Source organism: Triticum dicoccoides, chromosome 1B (assembly GCF_002162155.2).
Source record: "Triticum dicoccoides isolate Atlit2015 ecotype Zavitan chromosome 1B, WEW_v2.0, whole genome shotgun sequence".
NCBI classification, from domain to species: Eukaryota; Viridiplantae; Streptophyta; class Magnoliopsida; order Poales; family Poaceae; genus Triticum; species Triticum dicoccoides.
The window spans coordinates 681346573-681364002 of record NC_041381.1 but is presented as its reverse complement, the minus strand read 5'-3'; the positions used below and the strand labels follow the sequence as shown (position 1 = coordinate 681364002).

At 45.3% G+C, this 17430-nt stretch overlaps 3 protein-coding genes across 3 annotated transcripts; all 3 read left to right on the top strand.

The window, feature by feature from the left end:
- The first annotated feature begins 6 nt into the window (after positions 1-6).
- On the top strand, positions 7-7069 carry LOC119349634 (protein SUPPRESSOR OF PHYA-105 1-like). Its single transcript, XM_037617710.1, has 7 exons — positions 7-1155; positions 1796-1953; positions 2468-3296; positions 4198-4344; positions 5049-5366; positions 5456-5515; positions 6166-7069. Exons 1-7 carry the CDS (start codon positions 256-258, stop codon positions 6355-6357), a joined length of 2604 nt encoding a protein of 867 aa, XP_037473607.1. The 5' UTR covers positions 7-255; the 3' UTR covers positions 6358-7069.
- A 1184-nt stretch (positions 7070-8253) lies between these two features.
- LOC119312457 (umecyanin-like) lies at positions 8254-9475 on the top strand. The gene is made up of 3 exons (XM_037588183.1): positions 8254-8613; positions 8729-9060; positions 9196-9475. The coding sequence occupies exons 1-3, from the start codon at positions 8433-8435 to the stop codon at positions 9301-9303; spliced, it is 621 nt and encodes a 206-aa protein (XP_037444080.1). The 5' UTR covers positions 8254-8432; the 3' UTR covers positions 9304-9475.
- Positions 9476-12465: 2990 nt separating this feature from the next.
- Positions 12466-13513, top strand: LOC119312446 (cucumber peeling cupredoxin-like). Its single transcript, XM_037588172.1, has 2 exons — positions 12466-12913; positions 13019-13513. Exons 1-2 carry the CDS (start codon positions 12727-12729, stop codon positions 13375-13377), a joined length of 546 nt encoding a protein of 181 aa, XP_037444069.1. The 5' UTR covers positions 12466-12726; the 3' UTR covers positions 13378-13513.
- The last annotated feature ends 3917 nt before the right edge of the window (positions 13514-17430 follow it).

Here is a 17430-nt window from a genome sequence, read left to right as displayed (position 1 = left end):
AATCAAAGCGAGCTGCATATCCCGTCTTCACGGCCGAATCAGAGCGAGCAGCATATCCCGTCTTCACGGACGAATCAAAGCGAGCAGCATATCCTGTCTTCACGGCCGAATCAAAGTGAGCAGCATGTCCTGTCTTCACGGCCGAATCAAAGCGAGCAGCATATCCTGTCTTCACGGCCGAATCAAAATGAGCAGCGGTCTGAAAGGGATAATGGTCTGAAAGTGAGTAGCTTCTCAAATAGAATTATTGACCAGATGAGGAGTAAGACTTTGACACCTTCATCTGGGCTTCAGGGTTCCCCCTTTAAGCCTGTATTGAAGGGTAAAAGGGTTACCTACCAAGGTTCACACGAGCAGATCCAAGTTCAAGCTAATGCAAGACCCAGAGCCCCTATGGATAAGATCCCTAAGATTCCTAGCTCAACACACGATTCTGTGGCCAGATTGGATGGTACACCTTTCAGCAGTGGTGGAAATGTTTCCGAATCTCAGTATGAGGGAACAAGCCTGAGGGAACTAATTAAGCCCGCACGCCAAGCAATGAGCAAGTTTGAGAAAATGCAGTTGTTTAAGCAGATCCTTGATCATGTAGACAAATCCCATGCACAGGGTGTAACCTTACAGCATTTGCGCCCGTCGTATTTTATACTTTCATCCCCAAACCAAGTAAGATATACCGGTTCTTACACTAAACAAGATTTATCAACCCCAGCCAAACCGGATATGGCCGCAGATGATGTTTTTAACAGAAAACGATGCTTCGATCAGAAAACTTTGCACCAAGAGTGTAATGGCAATGGACATTCAATCCTGAAGTATCAGAAGGTTGGTGAACAAGGTTCTGCTGCCGTCAGGAGACCGATACATCCCTTCCGGACTGACCACAAAGGGGCCAACCAAAGTGAAGGTGCTGATCTAGGTGCTTCAGGACAGGGAAATTCTAGTTGCACCGTCGGAGGTCGTTCTAAGTTTGGCGAACCTTACTATGGTGGTAATGCATCTTATGGCCAACGTTTTCCTAATTATGGCAACCAAGAATCAGTACTTGAATTGAGGATGCTAGAAGATAGCTGGTACAGAAGCCCGGAAGAGCTCAATCAAGTGAAAGGCACATCCCCATCCAACATCTACAGCCTTGGGGTTCTTTTATTTGAGGTATGTTAATTACTTTCATGACATGTCATGAAATAGATTTGTAATGGGTTCTCTAAAGTCTAAGCACTTTGAATGCTCATAGAGGTGAAGTGACATTGTGAGAATACTATTTGTTTGCACCTCAAGAAGTCATTTTGTGGATGGTTTTACTATATCAATCTAAGTCATGTGGTTCTAATTATGCAATCTACTTATGAGATATCGACCTTTTCACACTTGTATATCATAGTGTTTCCTGCTTAATAAAAAACAGAACCGGCTGGCCTGCTATTTTATGTTGTTCAACAGCAGTCTGATTGCTGAAAGCATCTGTTGCTATATTCGTATAATCTAATTGAGTAGTGCAATTTATGTCTGAGATCATGGAATAATCTTGTTGCTTGACATGGTATTTTGGCATTACCTGCTTATCTTAGGCTGTATGAAAAGGCAGATGACTATCCTTTTTAGCCTTGCTCACCTTATATACTCAGTGTTACAGCATATTCCTCTAGGAGCTAACACATGCATCATAAACAACTGGATCCGCCTTTTACTGGAAATTTCATTTGAGTTCAGTAGCTTTTCTTGTTTACATGTAATTCTACAGATTCTATCTTCAGATGGTTAAGGTATTGAACAAGTTTATTTTTCTTACCAGCTCTTTTGCTGTTGTGAAACATGGGAGCTGCATTGTGCTGCAATGTCAGATCTTCGCCACCGGATCCTGCCTCCAATTTTTCTTTCAGAAAGTCCCAAGGAGGCTGGCTTCTGCCTTTGGCTATTGCATCCGGATCCTTTTTCTCGACCAAAAGCAAGGTGGGCATACTCAATCTCTCCTCAGCTCAAAAAGGCATTGTCTTACTGATTAAGTGGATAAAATCAGACGTTCATTTAGTTCTATTCCGATGAATGATTGTAGTTACATTTGAGTTAAAGGAAGAGCTCCCGTGGCATGGTTATTTCAATGTGTAATGAAGAACTGATTATTCCCTAACATGTCCATTACCTTTGTTTGCTTCTGGTGATCTGGTCCCATATATGTACCTGTAGGACAACTATTTCTCTAATTCTACTTTCTAGAGATCTGTTCATATAATTATAGAGTGAATTTGTGGGTTTTGTTAATGTTAAGTTATTGCTTTCATGAAGGAACAACTACATGTAGATGCGTTGTTCTGATATATCAGGAATCCTTTATCTGTAGATCACACACAAAGATTTAGCAGTAATTCCTTTTGTATGTGTAAGATGACAAGTCTTTGCCACCTGCAAACTGGGGAAAATAGTTCCACGTCAATTTATACCTTACAGCATTTTTTCTTTTTGTCAGAGACATTCTAGGATGTGACTTGATAAATGAGGGTCGGGATTTATCGGTGTTAGATAAGGCACCAGCTGCTATCAATGAGGAGGACACAGAGTCTGGTTTGTTACTGAATTTTCTGTCTCAACTGAAAGAAGAAAAGGAGATGCATGCTGCCAAGTTATCAGCAGATCTTGCAAGCTTGCAGACTGATATTGTAGAGGCTGAGAGAAGACACTCGTTTAGGATGGGGTTCAGTTTAGAGGACATGGATGTACCAGCAAGTTCTAATGATGTGCCAGGTACTTCATCAAATGCCCTGAGAGGGGCATTGTTGTCAGGAGGCAGGTCAGGCATATACGAGGAGAGGGTGATGAAGAATTTGCAGCAGCTTGAAAATGCATATTACTCCACGAGGTCCACCATTGACACATCTGAGACTAATGTAATTAAGCGTTCCGATAATGATGCTTTGAGGGTCCGTGAAAACTTTAACCACAGTGATGCCGATGCTATGAATGGGCCAACAGACCGCCTTGGATGCTTTTTTGATGGTCTATGCAAATATGCCCGGCATAGTAGGTTTGAAGTACGAGGGATTTTGAAGAATGCTGATATACTTAACTCTCCAAATGTGATCTGTTCTTTAAGTTTTGACCGTGATGAAGAATATTTTGCTGCTGCTGGGGTTTCAAAGAAAATTAAAATATTCGAATTCGATGCTCTTTTAAATGATCGTGTTGATATTCATTATCCTATAGTAGAGATGCCTAGCAAGTCCAAGCTTAGTTGTGTCTGTTGGAACAACTATATAAAGAACTACCTGGCATCAACAGACTATGATGGCACTGTTCAGGTACGTATCTAATGGATGTGCTGTGCCATTATATGTTTCCCAAGATACTCACCACATGTTTTCTTTTTCCTTATCTGTAAGTATAACTTATCTGCTATGATCAAGTTGGCATACTTCCTTCCTTCATTCGTTGCAGTTCTTTTACCTACCTTTGTTGTAGTGGCATCATTTATCTGATTCTGAGCTTTATATGCATATCTTGGATAATTTGATTATCTGATTCTGAGCTTTATATGCATATCTTGGATAATTTGGTGTTTTGTTATTATTTAAGTACCAACTGCGTACTTCTGGATCTAGCATAGTACTGATTGGTATGTAATGTTCTATTGATTTGGGCACCATATCTTGATAGTAGTTTCAGTTGTGGGACAAGACAATTTGTTGTCTGCCGTGCCCAAATTTTATGTTTGGGATTGTTTCTTTGTTAGCATTATGATTATGAGTTGGGAGGGACAGCACAAACTATTCCGTTATTGAAGCAAAGTACTTAAGGTTGAATCAGTGAGCTTCGCCTGGAAACAGTAAAGTGAATTGCTGTTTGAGGATAAGCATCATTTCCTTGTTGAGTTTTACCTGAAAAGCTTTAGCTGTTTAGAAAGCATGGACAATCTATTGATACTTCAACAATAAAGTTGTATCTGCATTCATATCCTGAAAAACTTAGTAGTACTGATTTTGCATCAACATTCAATAGTGCGTACACGTTTCGGTATAAAAAGCACTTGCGCCCGTCGAAATATTTTCCACTAACTGCTAATATTTTCTCACAGTTGTCATTGCTCATTTGTTTCTTTCGGTACTGTGGCGATTCATTCCTTCTTTTATGCTTTACCTGGAAATGCACCACACATTTTTACTTTACTTTTGCCATTGGTTTAATTTTCACCGTGGAATGCAGCTATGGGATGCAAGCACTGGCCAAGGATTCACACAGTTTACAGAGCATCGGAAAAGAGCTTGGTCTGTGAGTTTCTCAGAGGTGGATCCAACTAAATTGGCAAGTGGGAGTGACGATTGTTGTGTGAAAGTTTGGAATATTAACCAGGTATGTTATTTAACTCCATAACTTGTTCTGCTCCAATTTCAACAGGGTAGTCTTAATTAGAGTCTGGTATTTCAAACGTTCTGCTATGTTACCCTATGCTTATAGTGATCTGGAGTTAAGTATGCCACATAAAAAAGGGCTGCAGATGAAGAAATATCAAGCTCTTAAGTTGTTCCTATGTGGATTGGTCTCGTGTCCCTATCTGAAATACCATAGTAGTAGTCCAGACCTTACTGGGCTGGGTTTAGGGATGCAGAATGGCGCCCGATCCGCCCCCCTCTGTAGTCAAAATAGACCGGGTTAGTTGTAGCATTTTCTTTTTGGCGATTTAGTTTAGTTCAAGTTAACTCCCTGCTTTTGCGGGCTTATGCGGGATACCGCTCTGTATCCCTAGCTGGGCTGGCTAAAAGCTCATAAATGCAAGTTGGGCTAAGCTGTGCCCAATCCAAGACTCATTCAGTTTCCCCCTAACAACGATTGATGGCCCTGCCTTTCAGAAGAACCAGCCAAATTAACTTTGAACACTCGAGCAAGTGCAATTAACTTCTGTTCTTTTGACCATTGCTAAGAAGCAACAGTCACCATGCCTTCAGTTACAAACTTTGGTCTTGCTTTTTGATTTGCTCTTTCCATATTCTGAATACATTTTCATGTTCCTGATACCATTTTCTCTAATTAAAGTTATGTCTTGTTGCTGATACCAGAAAAATAGCGTGGACACAATAAGAAATGTGGCCAATGTATGCTGTGTACAGTTCTCGCCATACTCCTCTCGTATGTTAGCCTTTGGCTCAGCTGATTACAAGACATACTGTTATGATCTGAGGCATACAAGGATCCCCTGGTGTACCATTTCTGGACACGGGAAAGCTGTCAGCTATGTAAGATTCTTGGATGCAGAAACGCTTATATCTGCCTCAACTGACAATACCTTGAAGATATGGGATCTCAACCGGACTAATCCTAATGGATTATCTACTAATGCTTGCAGTCTGACTTTGAGTGGTCATACCAACGAGAAGGTATAAACGGCTTACTGAATTATTTGCTTTCTCCCTTTTGGTAACCATTTTTGGAATTGGTGTGTAATCAACCTCATTTTCTCATGCAGAATTTTGTAGGCTTATCCGTTCACGATGGATACATAACGTGCGGTTCTGAAAACAATGAAGTGAGTATTATATTTAATGCATATATTTGGCTTGTCATGCTGGCACTGCACTTTGTTTAATCAAGACACTGTTAAGCATATTGAGTTCTCTTGGGTGGAAACACTTTTTTGGAGCAGCCAATGTTATGCAAATTGATGCCCTGAGGAAAATATAATTTTCCATTATTGTGACAGTTCTCATGTACCTTGTTCCCACACACAAAAAAAAGATCTCACCCTCCCCTTGGCCCTGCTAACTTCATACATTTATTGCCTCATTCCTCCAACCTAATTAGTTAACCACCAAACCTCTAGTGCCAATGCTATTACACTTACTCTGCAACACCTAAATTTAGGTGATATATTTGTTGTTCAGGATGATGAGGTTAGATTATGCTACCTTGATGGTAACTTGGGAAATCTCGTGTATTTATTAGGAACCATCAATCATGAAAACTTCAGAATCCGAACTCATTTCACAACTTCATATTTCTGGCGGGTGAATTGTGAAGCGTGCTATTAATATACTCCCTCCGTCCCAAAATAAGTGACTCAAAACTTACTCAACTTTGTACTAACATTAGTACAAAGTTGAGTCATTTTTGAGTCACTTATTTTAGGACGGAGGGAGTACTATTTAGTGGAAGATCTCATTACTAGTTGGTTTGCAGGTATATTCTTACTATAAAAGCTTTCCCATGCCAATAACTTCTCACAAGTTTGGTTCAATCGATCCAATAACCGGACAAGAGACCAATGATGATAATCAGCAGTTTGTGTCGAGCGTTTGCTGGAGAGGAAGGTCGAATATGGTGGTGGCTGCCAACTCTAGTGGAAGCATCAAAGTCCTTGAGCTTGTTTGAATGATCCGTTGAGCAAGTTACAGGATGAGAGTATCTGAATGGCCGTGATTGCCATGTTTCTTTGCTGACCATATGTTTCCTCGAGCGTTCTTCCTTGCCAACAAACAACTATTATGCATCAACACATGTCGAGGCCGGGCAACAAAGCGGTGGAAACACACTTGCGCACTTCAAGCAACACACAACCCTGGCCGTTGATGTTCGCTTGAAACTCCCAATGAAGTGTGCAACTGGAGGGAGTGAAAGGCCTCGGCTACTCTGAAAGGTAAACTTTGTAAGGCGCTTTGACATAGTACTAGTCCGCATTTCAGCGAGGGCCTAGGGCTAGGTTTCTGTACAGATTTATGTATGGGCTTCGAGGGCCGCGTATTTACTTTTGAGCTAGAGCCTTACATGCTATGTTGGCCCGATCCGGTCCGCATCTCACGGGAATCGACGCAGTTTTGATGTGCAACGACTAACAGTCTAGTATGACGGTCAAAGCAAAGCTGCGGAAGGTGACATTGTTGTCTGAAGGAGTTGATCACGCATCCTGATCTGTGCGAGTGATGCAACGAGGGTTTGTCTATGCCTACTATTTTTTGTAGTCCCCTTATTTGAATGAATAGAGTAATATATTCATATACTGTATATAACAATATACCTTCCCGAGTTCAGAAATGCCCGCGTCGAAGGGAAGAAAAACGAACGAATGAATGATTTGGGCAGGGAATGCAATAGTCTATGTATTGAGTGTTGGTTGTTGATAGTCGTGTAACTCGTACGCTTCTGTCTTCTGCGACCGGCAAAAACCTATTTCTGTCATATATGTTGTGATTTCCTTTGATAACAGTATCTTAGGCCCTGTTTGGAGAACCTCCACTCCCGGAGCAGATGGAGTTACTGTTGAAAGTCGCGGAGCGCGAGTCGATCATATGGCCAATTCATTAGTTTGTTCTGCGGAGAAGCATAATGACGTCGGTATCTAAACGGCGGCGAATGCTGCAATCGTTTCTGAAAACCAGTGAGACTAGTATGGATTGATAAGGCCATACGTTTGTTGCCGACACAATCTAAGGGCAAACAAAGAAAAACGAGGTTCAGTTTAAGTACCCTCTTGGTGTAGTTTTCAGATAAGGTAAAAGAGAGTCTAAAAAGAGACTTGGATAACCACGAGGCCCGCACACGATGCCTATGAGAGGGCGGGGGTTGCCTACAATGTCATCACTTTTGCTCAGGCAAGCGACTTAGAGCAAGTACAATAGAGCTGAGTCAGCTGGCTATAAGAAATAAACTAGTATATTCTTGCTTAGTTGGAGGAAAGAGAAGAAGAGAGAGAAGTGAAGCGGGCTCTTGGTGAAGAGCCAGCTCTAGCACGTGCTCCTAGACACTTTGTGAGAGTGAAAGGTGGGCCATATAATAAAAAAGTAGTACACTCTTCTAATCAACTATTGTACATATTGGCTATAAGATGGGTTATAGATGACATGGCAATGACTTATAGCCAGCAGTTGGCTATACTATTAACCATGCTCTTGAGAGAAAACCTGTTCTCGATCTGAATAAATTGCGGTACTCATAGAAGGAGTAATATCATACTAGTATATTTTAGTAGTACTACAATGCGTCGCCCTATTCTCCGTCCTCAGTTTTTCCCCGTCTCGTCTTTTATATATGTTGCCTTGTGAAAGAAAAATCCTGCAGCAATTTACAGTATTAAAATGAAAATAAAAGCGATAAGAAACACTCTTCACAGGGATAAGAGACAAATAACAACGTGTACAAATGACATTCCAATTATACCTGTCTCCTTAGAACCTCTGGGCTATCCAAACATAGCACAAGCACAGGGTACACTCAATTTTTTCGTGTTGCTACAAAAGCTATGCATAAACACAAGCCAATATTAGGGAAGAGTGACAGGAACCGGTAACAAAAATAGGCAGCTGCCCATGGATAGATTCAAGTGTCTCTTCCCCCACGAGGCCTCCTAGCTAGCCACCACCATTGCAATCTTTTCCTCCACGCAGGGGAGGAAGAAGAAGCAGCAGCTGGATTAACCGGATCAACTGAGGAAGGAAGAGCCGTCGAGAGCGATGGCGAGCAAGGCCCACCTCTCCTTCCTGCTCCTCGCGGTCGTCGCGGCCTCCCTCGCCGGCCCGTCCGCCGGCATTTTCCACATCGTCGGCGCCGGCAAGGGGTGGCGCATCGCCCCCAACCAGACCTACTACGCCGACTGGGCCCGCACCAGGGACATCCACGTCGGCGACAAGCTCAGTAAGTTTGCTCGCTAGCTAGTATACGTAGTTCGTTGTTCGCTCCCCTTCTTCTCCTCGCCGCCGGCCGGCCGGCCGGACGTTCTTGACGTGGCCGCCGGCGTGGGTGCACGCAGTGTTCCTGTACCGGAGCGGGGTGTACGACATCGTGCAGGTGCCGACCAAGGAGCTGTTCGACGCGTGCAGCATGGACAACGTCACCATGCGGTACCAGCTCGGCCCCACCATCATCAAGCTCGACACGCCCGGCCCGCGCTACTACTTCTGCGGCGTCGGCGAGCACTGCGAGGGGGGCCAGAAGGTCGCCGTCAACGTCTCCGGCGACCCCGCCGCCCCCGCCACCGCCACCGCCACCGCCGCCGCCACCACCACCGCCACCGCCGCCGAGGCGCCCGCCGCAGCGGCGCTGCCGCCGGCGGCGCCGATAGAGCTGGGGGAGGCCGCGCTGGCGTCGTCCATGGCGCAGGCGGAGGCCGAGCAGGCGTCGTCGACGGCGCAGGACGAGGCCGCGACGGCGCAGGCGGAGGCCGCGCAGGCGTCGTCGACGGCGCAGGCGGAGGCCGCTCAGCCGTCGTCGATGGAGCAGGCGGAGCCCACGCAGGCGTCGTCGACGGCGCAGGAGGAGCTCGCGCAGGCGTCGACGATGGAGGTGGACCCCGCGAAGCTTGTGGACGCCAAGAAGAAACTATAGGGAACATGTATGGCATGCGTATACTATGTATTTACCCAGTATGCATCTTTGCCGCACAAGTACAATAGCCCTCGATCTGGGCTTGGATCGATGTATTTTCATTTTTCATTTTTTGGGGTCGATGTATTTACGCTCATACTAAGCCACGGCGCAATTGGATTGTATGTATGTACATCGGCTTGGTGTAGGTACGTACGTACATACAAGGCGGCCGTGTACAGTAGTTTTTTTTTTTTGAATGGTTTGAAATATGGCCACAGTACGTATCATTTCGGTTCACCGTATCACCTATACTACTAGATAGATGTGTGTTTAATTTCCACAGTTCTTGAGGTCTGTTGATTTTCGGGAGATTGTGATTCTTTTTCATGGAAATGAGATTGTAAGTTCTTTTTTATCCTCGTCTTGTTCAGACATTCTATGAGAGTGTCACAACGAGAAAAAGAAGTTCTTCACCGGAAAAAGAGAGGCCGAGATTGCAATCTGTAAAGAGTTTCCATGAAAAGTGTCTAGTACTTTTTTCCGGGAAAAGTGTCCACTTCTTGATCTATGGCCGAGATGAAAACCTGAAATCTATCACTCTCACTACCTCCTGCCTACCCGCAAAGTGAAAATCTTCTTCAGTACTATATATGTTTGATGAGTTTGGAAAACTTGGATTGATAATGACATACATTAATTGCACCGATGTCGTCACACCATAAAAATGAAAAGGGGTGTCTTTGACTGAAATATTCCAAGGTCCTACCGGACATAATAATGCAATTAAACCAAATCACTTCAACCTGGGTTTTGTACTTCTGTCAGCAACCTTACACCTGGCTTCTGCGCTTGAGCAAGATATGGTTGGTTGTTTTCTCGGATGGTTCGGTATCACATTCGGGCCAACAAAAAAAGGTTGCAAAGCCCCTCTCCTCGGACGTCTAATTATTGCATTCGTAATGCCAAGGATAAGGCGCAATTCATTTTCATGAGAACTCTAACACACTTCCTCCAGGAAAGAGATACATGGCTTGTGTTGCATGAAATTGTGACGATAATGCCATCAACTTAAACCAACGTAGTCCGCTTCGGTGCCACAAAGTCCATTCAAATGCCCATGCCAAACAATTAATCTTGTATGGTTTTGGATTTGATGAACGCATATTGGTTAGCATGAACTATGGATATAAATTGTTATGCATTTCAAAGGCAGGCTGACCTGAGATATTGTCATGTAATAAGATATGAACTAGAATTGTCGATATTTGCAATTAGAGCAATAAAAACAGTATTGATACTCTGGATGCCAATATTGCCATCATAGAAATCACTACATAGCCGGCCTGGAGCTTTTCACATGGCATACACACAACAACATCCTCGATTTCCTTTTCAATGAGATGGCACAGAAGCAGAAAGGTTGAATCTCATAGATAGAATTCAAAAGTACCAAGCCTATCCTTATAGGAGTTTCATAGTGCATCAACCTTAAGATCATTATTAGTGATGCTTCTATCCTCTTCAGATCATATGCTAGCAATACAGTTAAATTTGAATAATTTAGTAGAAATAGCACCAAAAATTGTATTCTCATCACCAAGTCTGGCCATCTTATCTTAGCTCTAGACTATACCTGGCCATCTGTCGGCCCGGGCCGGGCTTCGGGCCGGGCCTACCAAAGCCCGATGCAAAAAACCTAGGCCCGAGCCTGGCTTGGCCCGACCGTCGGGCCTAAAAATCGGGCCCGTCCCATCACACTAAAAGCCCGCCGGGCCTCTTCCTTAAACGACGAATACGACGGGCTTGAGCTCGGCCCAGCCCGGCGGCCGGGCCTAAAAATCGGGCCTGAGCCCGACCCATCACGCTAAAAGCCCACTGGGCCTCTTCCTTAAAACGAAGAATACGACGGGCCCGAGCCTGGCCCGGCCGTCGGGCTCAAAATCTAGGCCCAGGCCCGGTCCATGGGCAAGGTCGGGTCGGGCCGTCCGGGCTGGGCTGCCCATGGCCAGGACTACTCTAGACCTCCAATATAATCTCTTAGCTTCGTCGGGGGGATGGGGCTAAGGGTGTGTTCCTTGAGGGCAACATAGGGATTTTCTTCAAAGGTCTTTGTTCCCAAATACCATCAAGAAGGGGAACAAGTTTATAGTTGAAAAGTCCTAGTTGTGTAAGATCATACTTAATTCATGTTTTTTTTGCGAGAATTCATTCATGTTTTCAAGGGTGTAGCTAGATTAACTCCCTCCGTTCCTAAATATAATTCTTTTTAGATATTTCACCCTGGACTACATATGGAGCAAAATGAGTGAATCTACACTCTAAAATATGTCTATATACATCCGTATGTAGTTTGTAGTGGAATATCTAAAAAGACTTATATTTAAGAACAAATGGAGTATATTTTTTGGAGGATAAACGACCTTTCCATTAAGAGAGCGTATCATCAAGGGGTTACAAATACAATAAGCACACACCTAGACTCTACATAACTAGGATGCACACACACACACACACACACACACACACACATCGGCAAAGAGCAAAGTCATATACAAGACCGGAGCTATGGCCCAGATAGAAGAAAAAGACGACCCCACCCCCCAAGGGATCAAGATAGTGATTGATGAAATACAACGACGACTACAACATCAAGTCAATTCTTGATAACATAAGGGCTATGATAAAGGTTCTCAAAAAACAATGACTTCAGGAAGGAAGCAGGGTGCAACTGTCGCCGTCACTAGATCCAACCAACCACCTAAGACCAGATTGTGTGCTTTTTTCCTCAAGATCTAGTCCGAGCAAATCTCAAGCAAAGCATTCAACAAGGTAACCAACTAGGGTCAGGCGTGGAATTTTCATCCCATGCTCAAGATCAATTCAGAGTCATCATGTGTTGTCGTCTCCACTTTCCGTGATCCAGCAGCTACATATGTGCATGGTCAGCTCATGAGATGACACATGAGTGATGATCATGCACGCACAAGCAGGCGCACAAGCAGGCAGTGGTTGTACAAATTCGTGTTGTTTACAGTTGAACTAATTGTGTGGTCAGCCAAAGGACTGCACATCTATAAATGCACTATGATCAGGGATGATCCGTACGTTGGCTACAAAAAACTCACCGGCGACCATCACACACTTGCCAATATTAGAGAAGGGCTAGCCAGAGGCAGGAACCAAACCAAGAGCAAAAAATAGGCAAGGTCATCCATGGACTCCCTCAAGTCCTGCTCCATCGATCACATGCATGCATGCATGCATGCACACAGGGGCTAGCTAGATCTCTGGCTAGCTACCATCATCCCAAACTCTTCTCTTCCACACACGCATGTCCCCCCAAGGTGAGGAAAAAGGAAGAACGACGTGCGTACGAACGAGTCGAATCGTCGATCGAGAAACCAAGATCAGGCCGGTCGGCGGATCGATCTCGTTGAACAAATGGAGAGGAGCAAGGGCCGCCTCTCGCTGCTGCTCCTCGCGGTCGTGCTGGCGTCCCTCGTTGCCGGCTCGTCGGCGGGCATCTACCACATCGTCGGCGCCGGCAAGGGCTGGACGATGGCCCCCAACAAGACCTACTACGGGGACTGGGCCCGCACCCGGAACATCAGCGTGGGCGACAAGCTCAGTGAGTCGATCTATCATCAATTCCTATTTATTTTCCCCCTTCTTCTCCGGCTCCGGCGGGCGCCATTCGATCCTTGACGCCGGCCGTCACATCACATGCGTGCAGTGTTCCTGTACCGGAGCGGCGTGTACAACATCGTGGAGGTGCCGAGCCGGGACCTGTTCGACGGCTGCAGCATGCGCAACATCACCAACCGCTACCAGAACGGGCCCACCATCATCGAGCTCATCCCGCCCGCCGGTCCGCGCTACTACTTCTGCGGCGTCGGCAAGCACTGCGAGGAGGGCCAGAAGCTCAAGATCTACGTCGCTCCCTTCGCGCCCTCGCGCACGCAGAACGACGACCCGGCCGAAGAGGACGACGTCTATGACGACATGTCCGGCGGCTCGCCCGCCCTCGCCGCCATGCCGCTCCTCGCCCTCGCCGCCTGCTTGCTGCCGCTTCCGCTCCTGCTGCTGATGTAAACTTGATCCATCAACGTCAACGATCTGTCCATCGTACTCCTATATGTGTGCATGCATGCAAGCTACGGTTTTTTTTCATTTTCATCAACAAAAGAATTTTTTAGAGGAAAAGGCAGATGCCCCGATTCCATTTCATAGAAATGAAACCCACAGGAAAAGGCAGAAGCCCCGATTCAATTTCACTTTTTTCCTTCTTCCTTCCCTCTTGGCCGGAGCTTGCCGGAGAAGAACTAGTCCCACCATCTAACATAGGGTGAAGTAATGGCCCTATTATCTATCTTATGGGTGAGGTTGGAGAGGATTGCCGGAGGTTTTCATGGGTGGTGCCGGACTTAGAAGGATGGCTGGGGCGGTGACCAACAATGACGGTAGGGGAAGGTCGAGGGGAGGGCGGGGCAGCAAGGCGGTGCATGGTAACGCCCACCCGCCACGGGTGGTGCAGGCCCGCCGTTAAGGTGGGGTGGGCTGGGGTTGTTCTGATCGAGAGGAGAAAGAAGGAATGAAGGAAAAAGATGAACAGTGACATGATCTATTTTGGGCTATGATGACCCACAAGTATAGGGGATCAATCGTAGTCCTTTCAATAAGTAAGAGTGTCGAACCCGACGAGGAGCAGAAGAAAATGACAAGTGGTTTTCAGCAAGGTGCTTTCTGCAGGTACTGAAATTGTCGATAACAGATAGTTTGATAGTAAGATAATTTGTAATAAGTAATAAGTAGCAATAGTAACAATAGGTGCAGCAAGGTAGCCCAATCTTTTCTGTAGAAAAGTACATGCCAAAACGGTCTCTGATAATAAGTAAAAGGTTCTCAAGGACACACGGGAATTTTATCTAGTCACTTCCATCATGTTTGTTTTATTCGCGTTTGCTAATTTGATAATTTGATATGTGGGTGGACCGATGCTTGGGTGTTGTTCTTACTTGAACAAGCCTCCCACTTATGATTAACCCCTCTCACAAGTATCCGTAACTACAAAAGAAGAATTAAGATAAAATCTAACCTTAGTGTTAAACATATGGCAAATCAGCCCCTTACGGAATAGCGCATAAATTATGGTTTAAGCGTCTATCACTTTAGCAATCCATCATCTAATAACTACTCCACAATGCATTCCCTTAGGTCCAAAGATGGTGAAATGTCATGTAGTCGACGTTCACATAACACCACTAAGGGAATCACAACATACATATCATCAAAATCGAACAAATATCAAATTCACATGATTACTTGTAACATGACTTCTCCCGTGTCCTCAAGAACAAAAGCAACTACTCACAAATCATATTCATGTTCAAGATCAGAGGAGTAATAAATATCATAATGGATCTGAACATATAATCTTCCAGCAAATAAACCAACTAGTATCTACAATATGTATGAAGAAAATATGCTCTAGAGGCAATAATAAAGTTATTATTTATTTCCTTATTTCATGATAAATGTTTATTATTCATGCTAGAATTTTATTAACCGGAAACATAATACATGTGTGAATACATAGACAAACATAGTGTCACTAGTATGCCTCTACTTGACTAGCTCGTTTATCAAAGATGATTATGTTTCCTAACCATAGACATGTGTTGTCATTTGATTAATGGGATCACGTCATTAGGAGAATGATGTGATTGACATGACCCATTCAGTTAGCCTAGCACTTGATCGTTTAGTATATTGCTATTGCTTTCTTCATGACTTATACATGTTCCTGTAACTATGAGATTATGCAACTTCCGTTTACCGGAGGAACACTTTGGGTGCTACCAAACGTCACAACGTAACTGGGTGATTATAAAGGAGTACTACAGGTGTCTCCAAAGGTACATGTTGGGTTGGCGTATTTCGAGATTAGGTTTTGTTACTCCGATTGTCGGAGAGGTATCTCTGGGCCCTCTCGGTAATGCACATCACTATAAGCCTTGCAAGCAATGTAGCTAATGATTTAGTTACGGAATGATGCATTACGTAACGAGTAAAGAGACTTGCCGGTAACGAGATTGAACTAGGTATTAGATACCGACGATCGAATCTCGGGCAAGTAACATGCCGATGACAAAGGGAACAACGTATGTTGTTATGCGGTTTGACCGATAAAGATCTTCGTAGAATATGTAGGAGCCAATATGAGCATCCAGGTTCTGCTATTGGTTATTGACCGAGAATAGTTCTAGGTCATGTCTACATAGTTCTCGAACCCGTAGGGTCCGCACGCTTAACGTTACGATGACGGTTTTATTATGAGTTTATATATTTTGATGTACCGAAGGTTGTTCGGAGTCCCGGATGTGATCCAGGACAAGACGACGAGTCTCGGAATGATCGAGACATAAAGATTGATATATTGGAAGCCTATATTTGGATATCGAAATCGTTCCGGGAGAAATCGGGATTTTTCCGGAGTACCGGCGGGTTACTGAAACCCCCCCGAGGGTTATTGGGCCTACATGGGCCATGAGGGAGAAGAGGAGGGCCGGCCAGGGCAGGCCGCGCGCCCCCTCCCCCCTAGTCCGAATAGGACAAGGAGGGGGGCGGCGCCCCCCCCCTCCCTTTTCCTCTTTCCCCTCCCCCCTTTCCTTCTCCACCAAGGCACGGTGGGAGTAGGACTCCTCCAGGCGCACCCCTTGGGGCCGGCCGCACCTCCCCCCTCCCTCCTTTATATACGGGGGCAGGGGGCACCCTAGAACACACGTGTTGATCTACGTGATCGTTCCTTAGCCGTGTGCGGTGCCCCCCTCCACCATATTCCACCTCGGTCATATCGTCGCGGAGTTTAGGCGAAGCCCTGCGCCGGTAGAATCATCGTCACCACGCCGTCGTGCTGACGGAACTCATCCCCGACACTTTGCTGGATCGGAGTTCGGGGATCGTCATCGAGCTGAACATGTGCTGAACTCGGAGGTGCCATACGTTCGGTGCTTGGATCGGTCGGATCGTGAAGACGTATGACTACATCAACCGCGTTGTCATAACGCTTCCGCTTACGGTCTACGAGGGTACGTGGACAACACTCTCCCCTCTCGTTGCTATGCATCACCATGATCTTGCGTGTGCGTAGGAAAATTTTGAAATTACTACGTTCCCCAACAATGTAATCAACACTACTAATCACCCACAGGTACCAATATGAGGTTTTGATACAAAGATTGAACACAAGAGATGAACTAGGATTTTGAGATGAGATGGTGCTGGTGAATATGTTGATGTAGATTGATCCTCCAAGGTGGGAGGGTTGTTGGTGATGACGATGGCTTCGATTTCCCCCTCCTGGAGGGAAGTATCCCCGACGAAATCTCTCCGGCGGAGAGCAAAAGTGCTCCTACCCAATTTCCGCCTCAAGACGGCGGCGCTCCATCCCGAAAGCCCTCTCTTTATTTTTTTCTAGGTCAAAAGACCTTATGTACCAGAGGGCACCAGAAGTGGGCTGGGAGCTCACTACCCACCAGGGTGCGCCAGGGAGGGTGGCGCGCCCTGGTGCCTAGTGGGCACCTGGGTGGCTCCCTCCAGATTTCTTTTCTCTAATATTTTTTTATATATTTTAAAATAATTCTCCGTAAAATTTCAGCTTATTTGAAAATGCGCAGAATAGGTATCTATGTCGTTAATTTGCTTCTAATGTGCCAAAGTGCCCAAAGGAGTGCCCCAACACAGCTCCAGAGCACGCGTTTGTTATGAACATGGACTGTAGATAAGTACACAAGAATATCCGCACACGTCCTAGGGTCCCAGGCAATCCCTGCAGCTTTGCTGACAGCACTTCAAGTGAAACGGGCCAAGTGTCAATTGAAAACCACATGGTTAGCGTCTTTTGGCGTCCTGGAAACTACGCACGGGCTGCTAGCCAGCCCATGGCATTTAGCCATGTTGATCGAGGTAGGTAGTCTGGTGCGAATCAATTGCCACAGAAAAACCTTAACCTTAAGTGGGATGCGCGCCTTCCAAAGGACAGTCGCGATTTTGTCCGGTCCGTGAGACAATTCGAAATTGGCTAGCTGAGCCGACAACCGTTCCGAGTTCTCGAGCTCAAAGGCAGTGAACTCGTGACAGAATGAA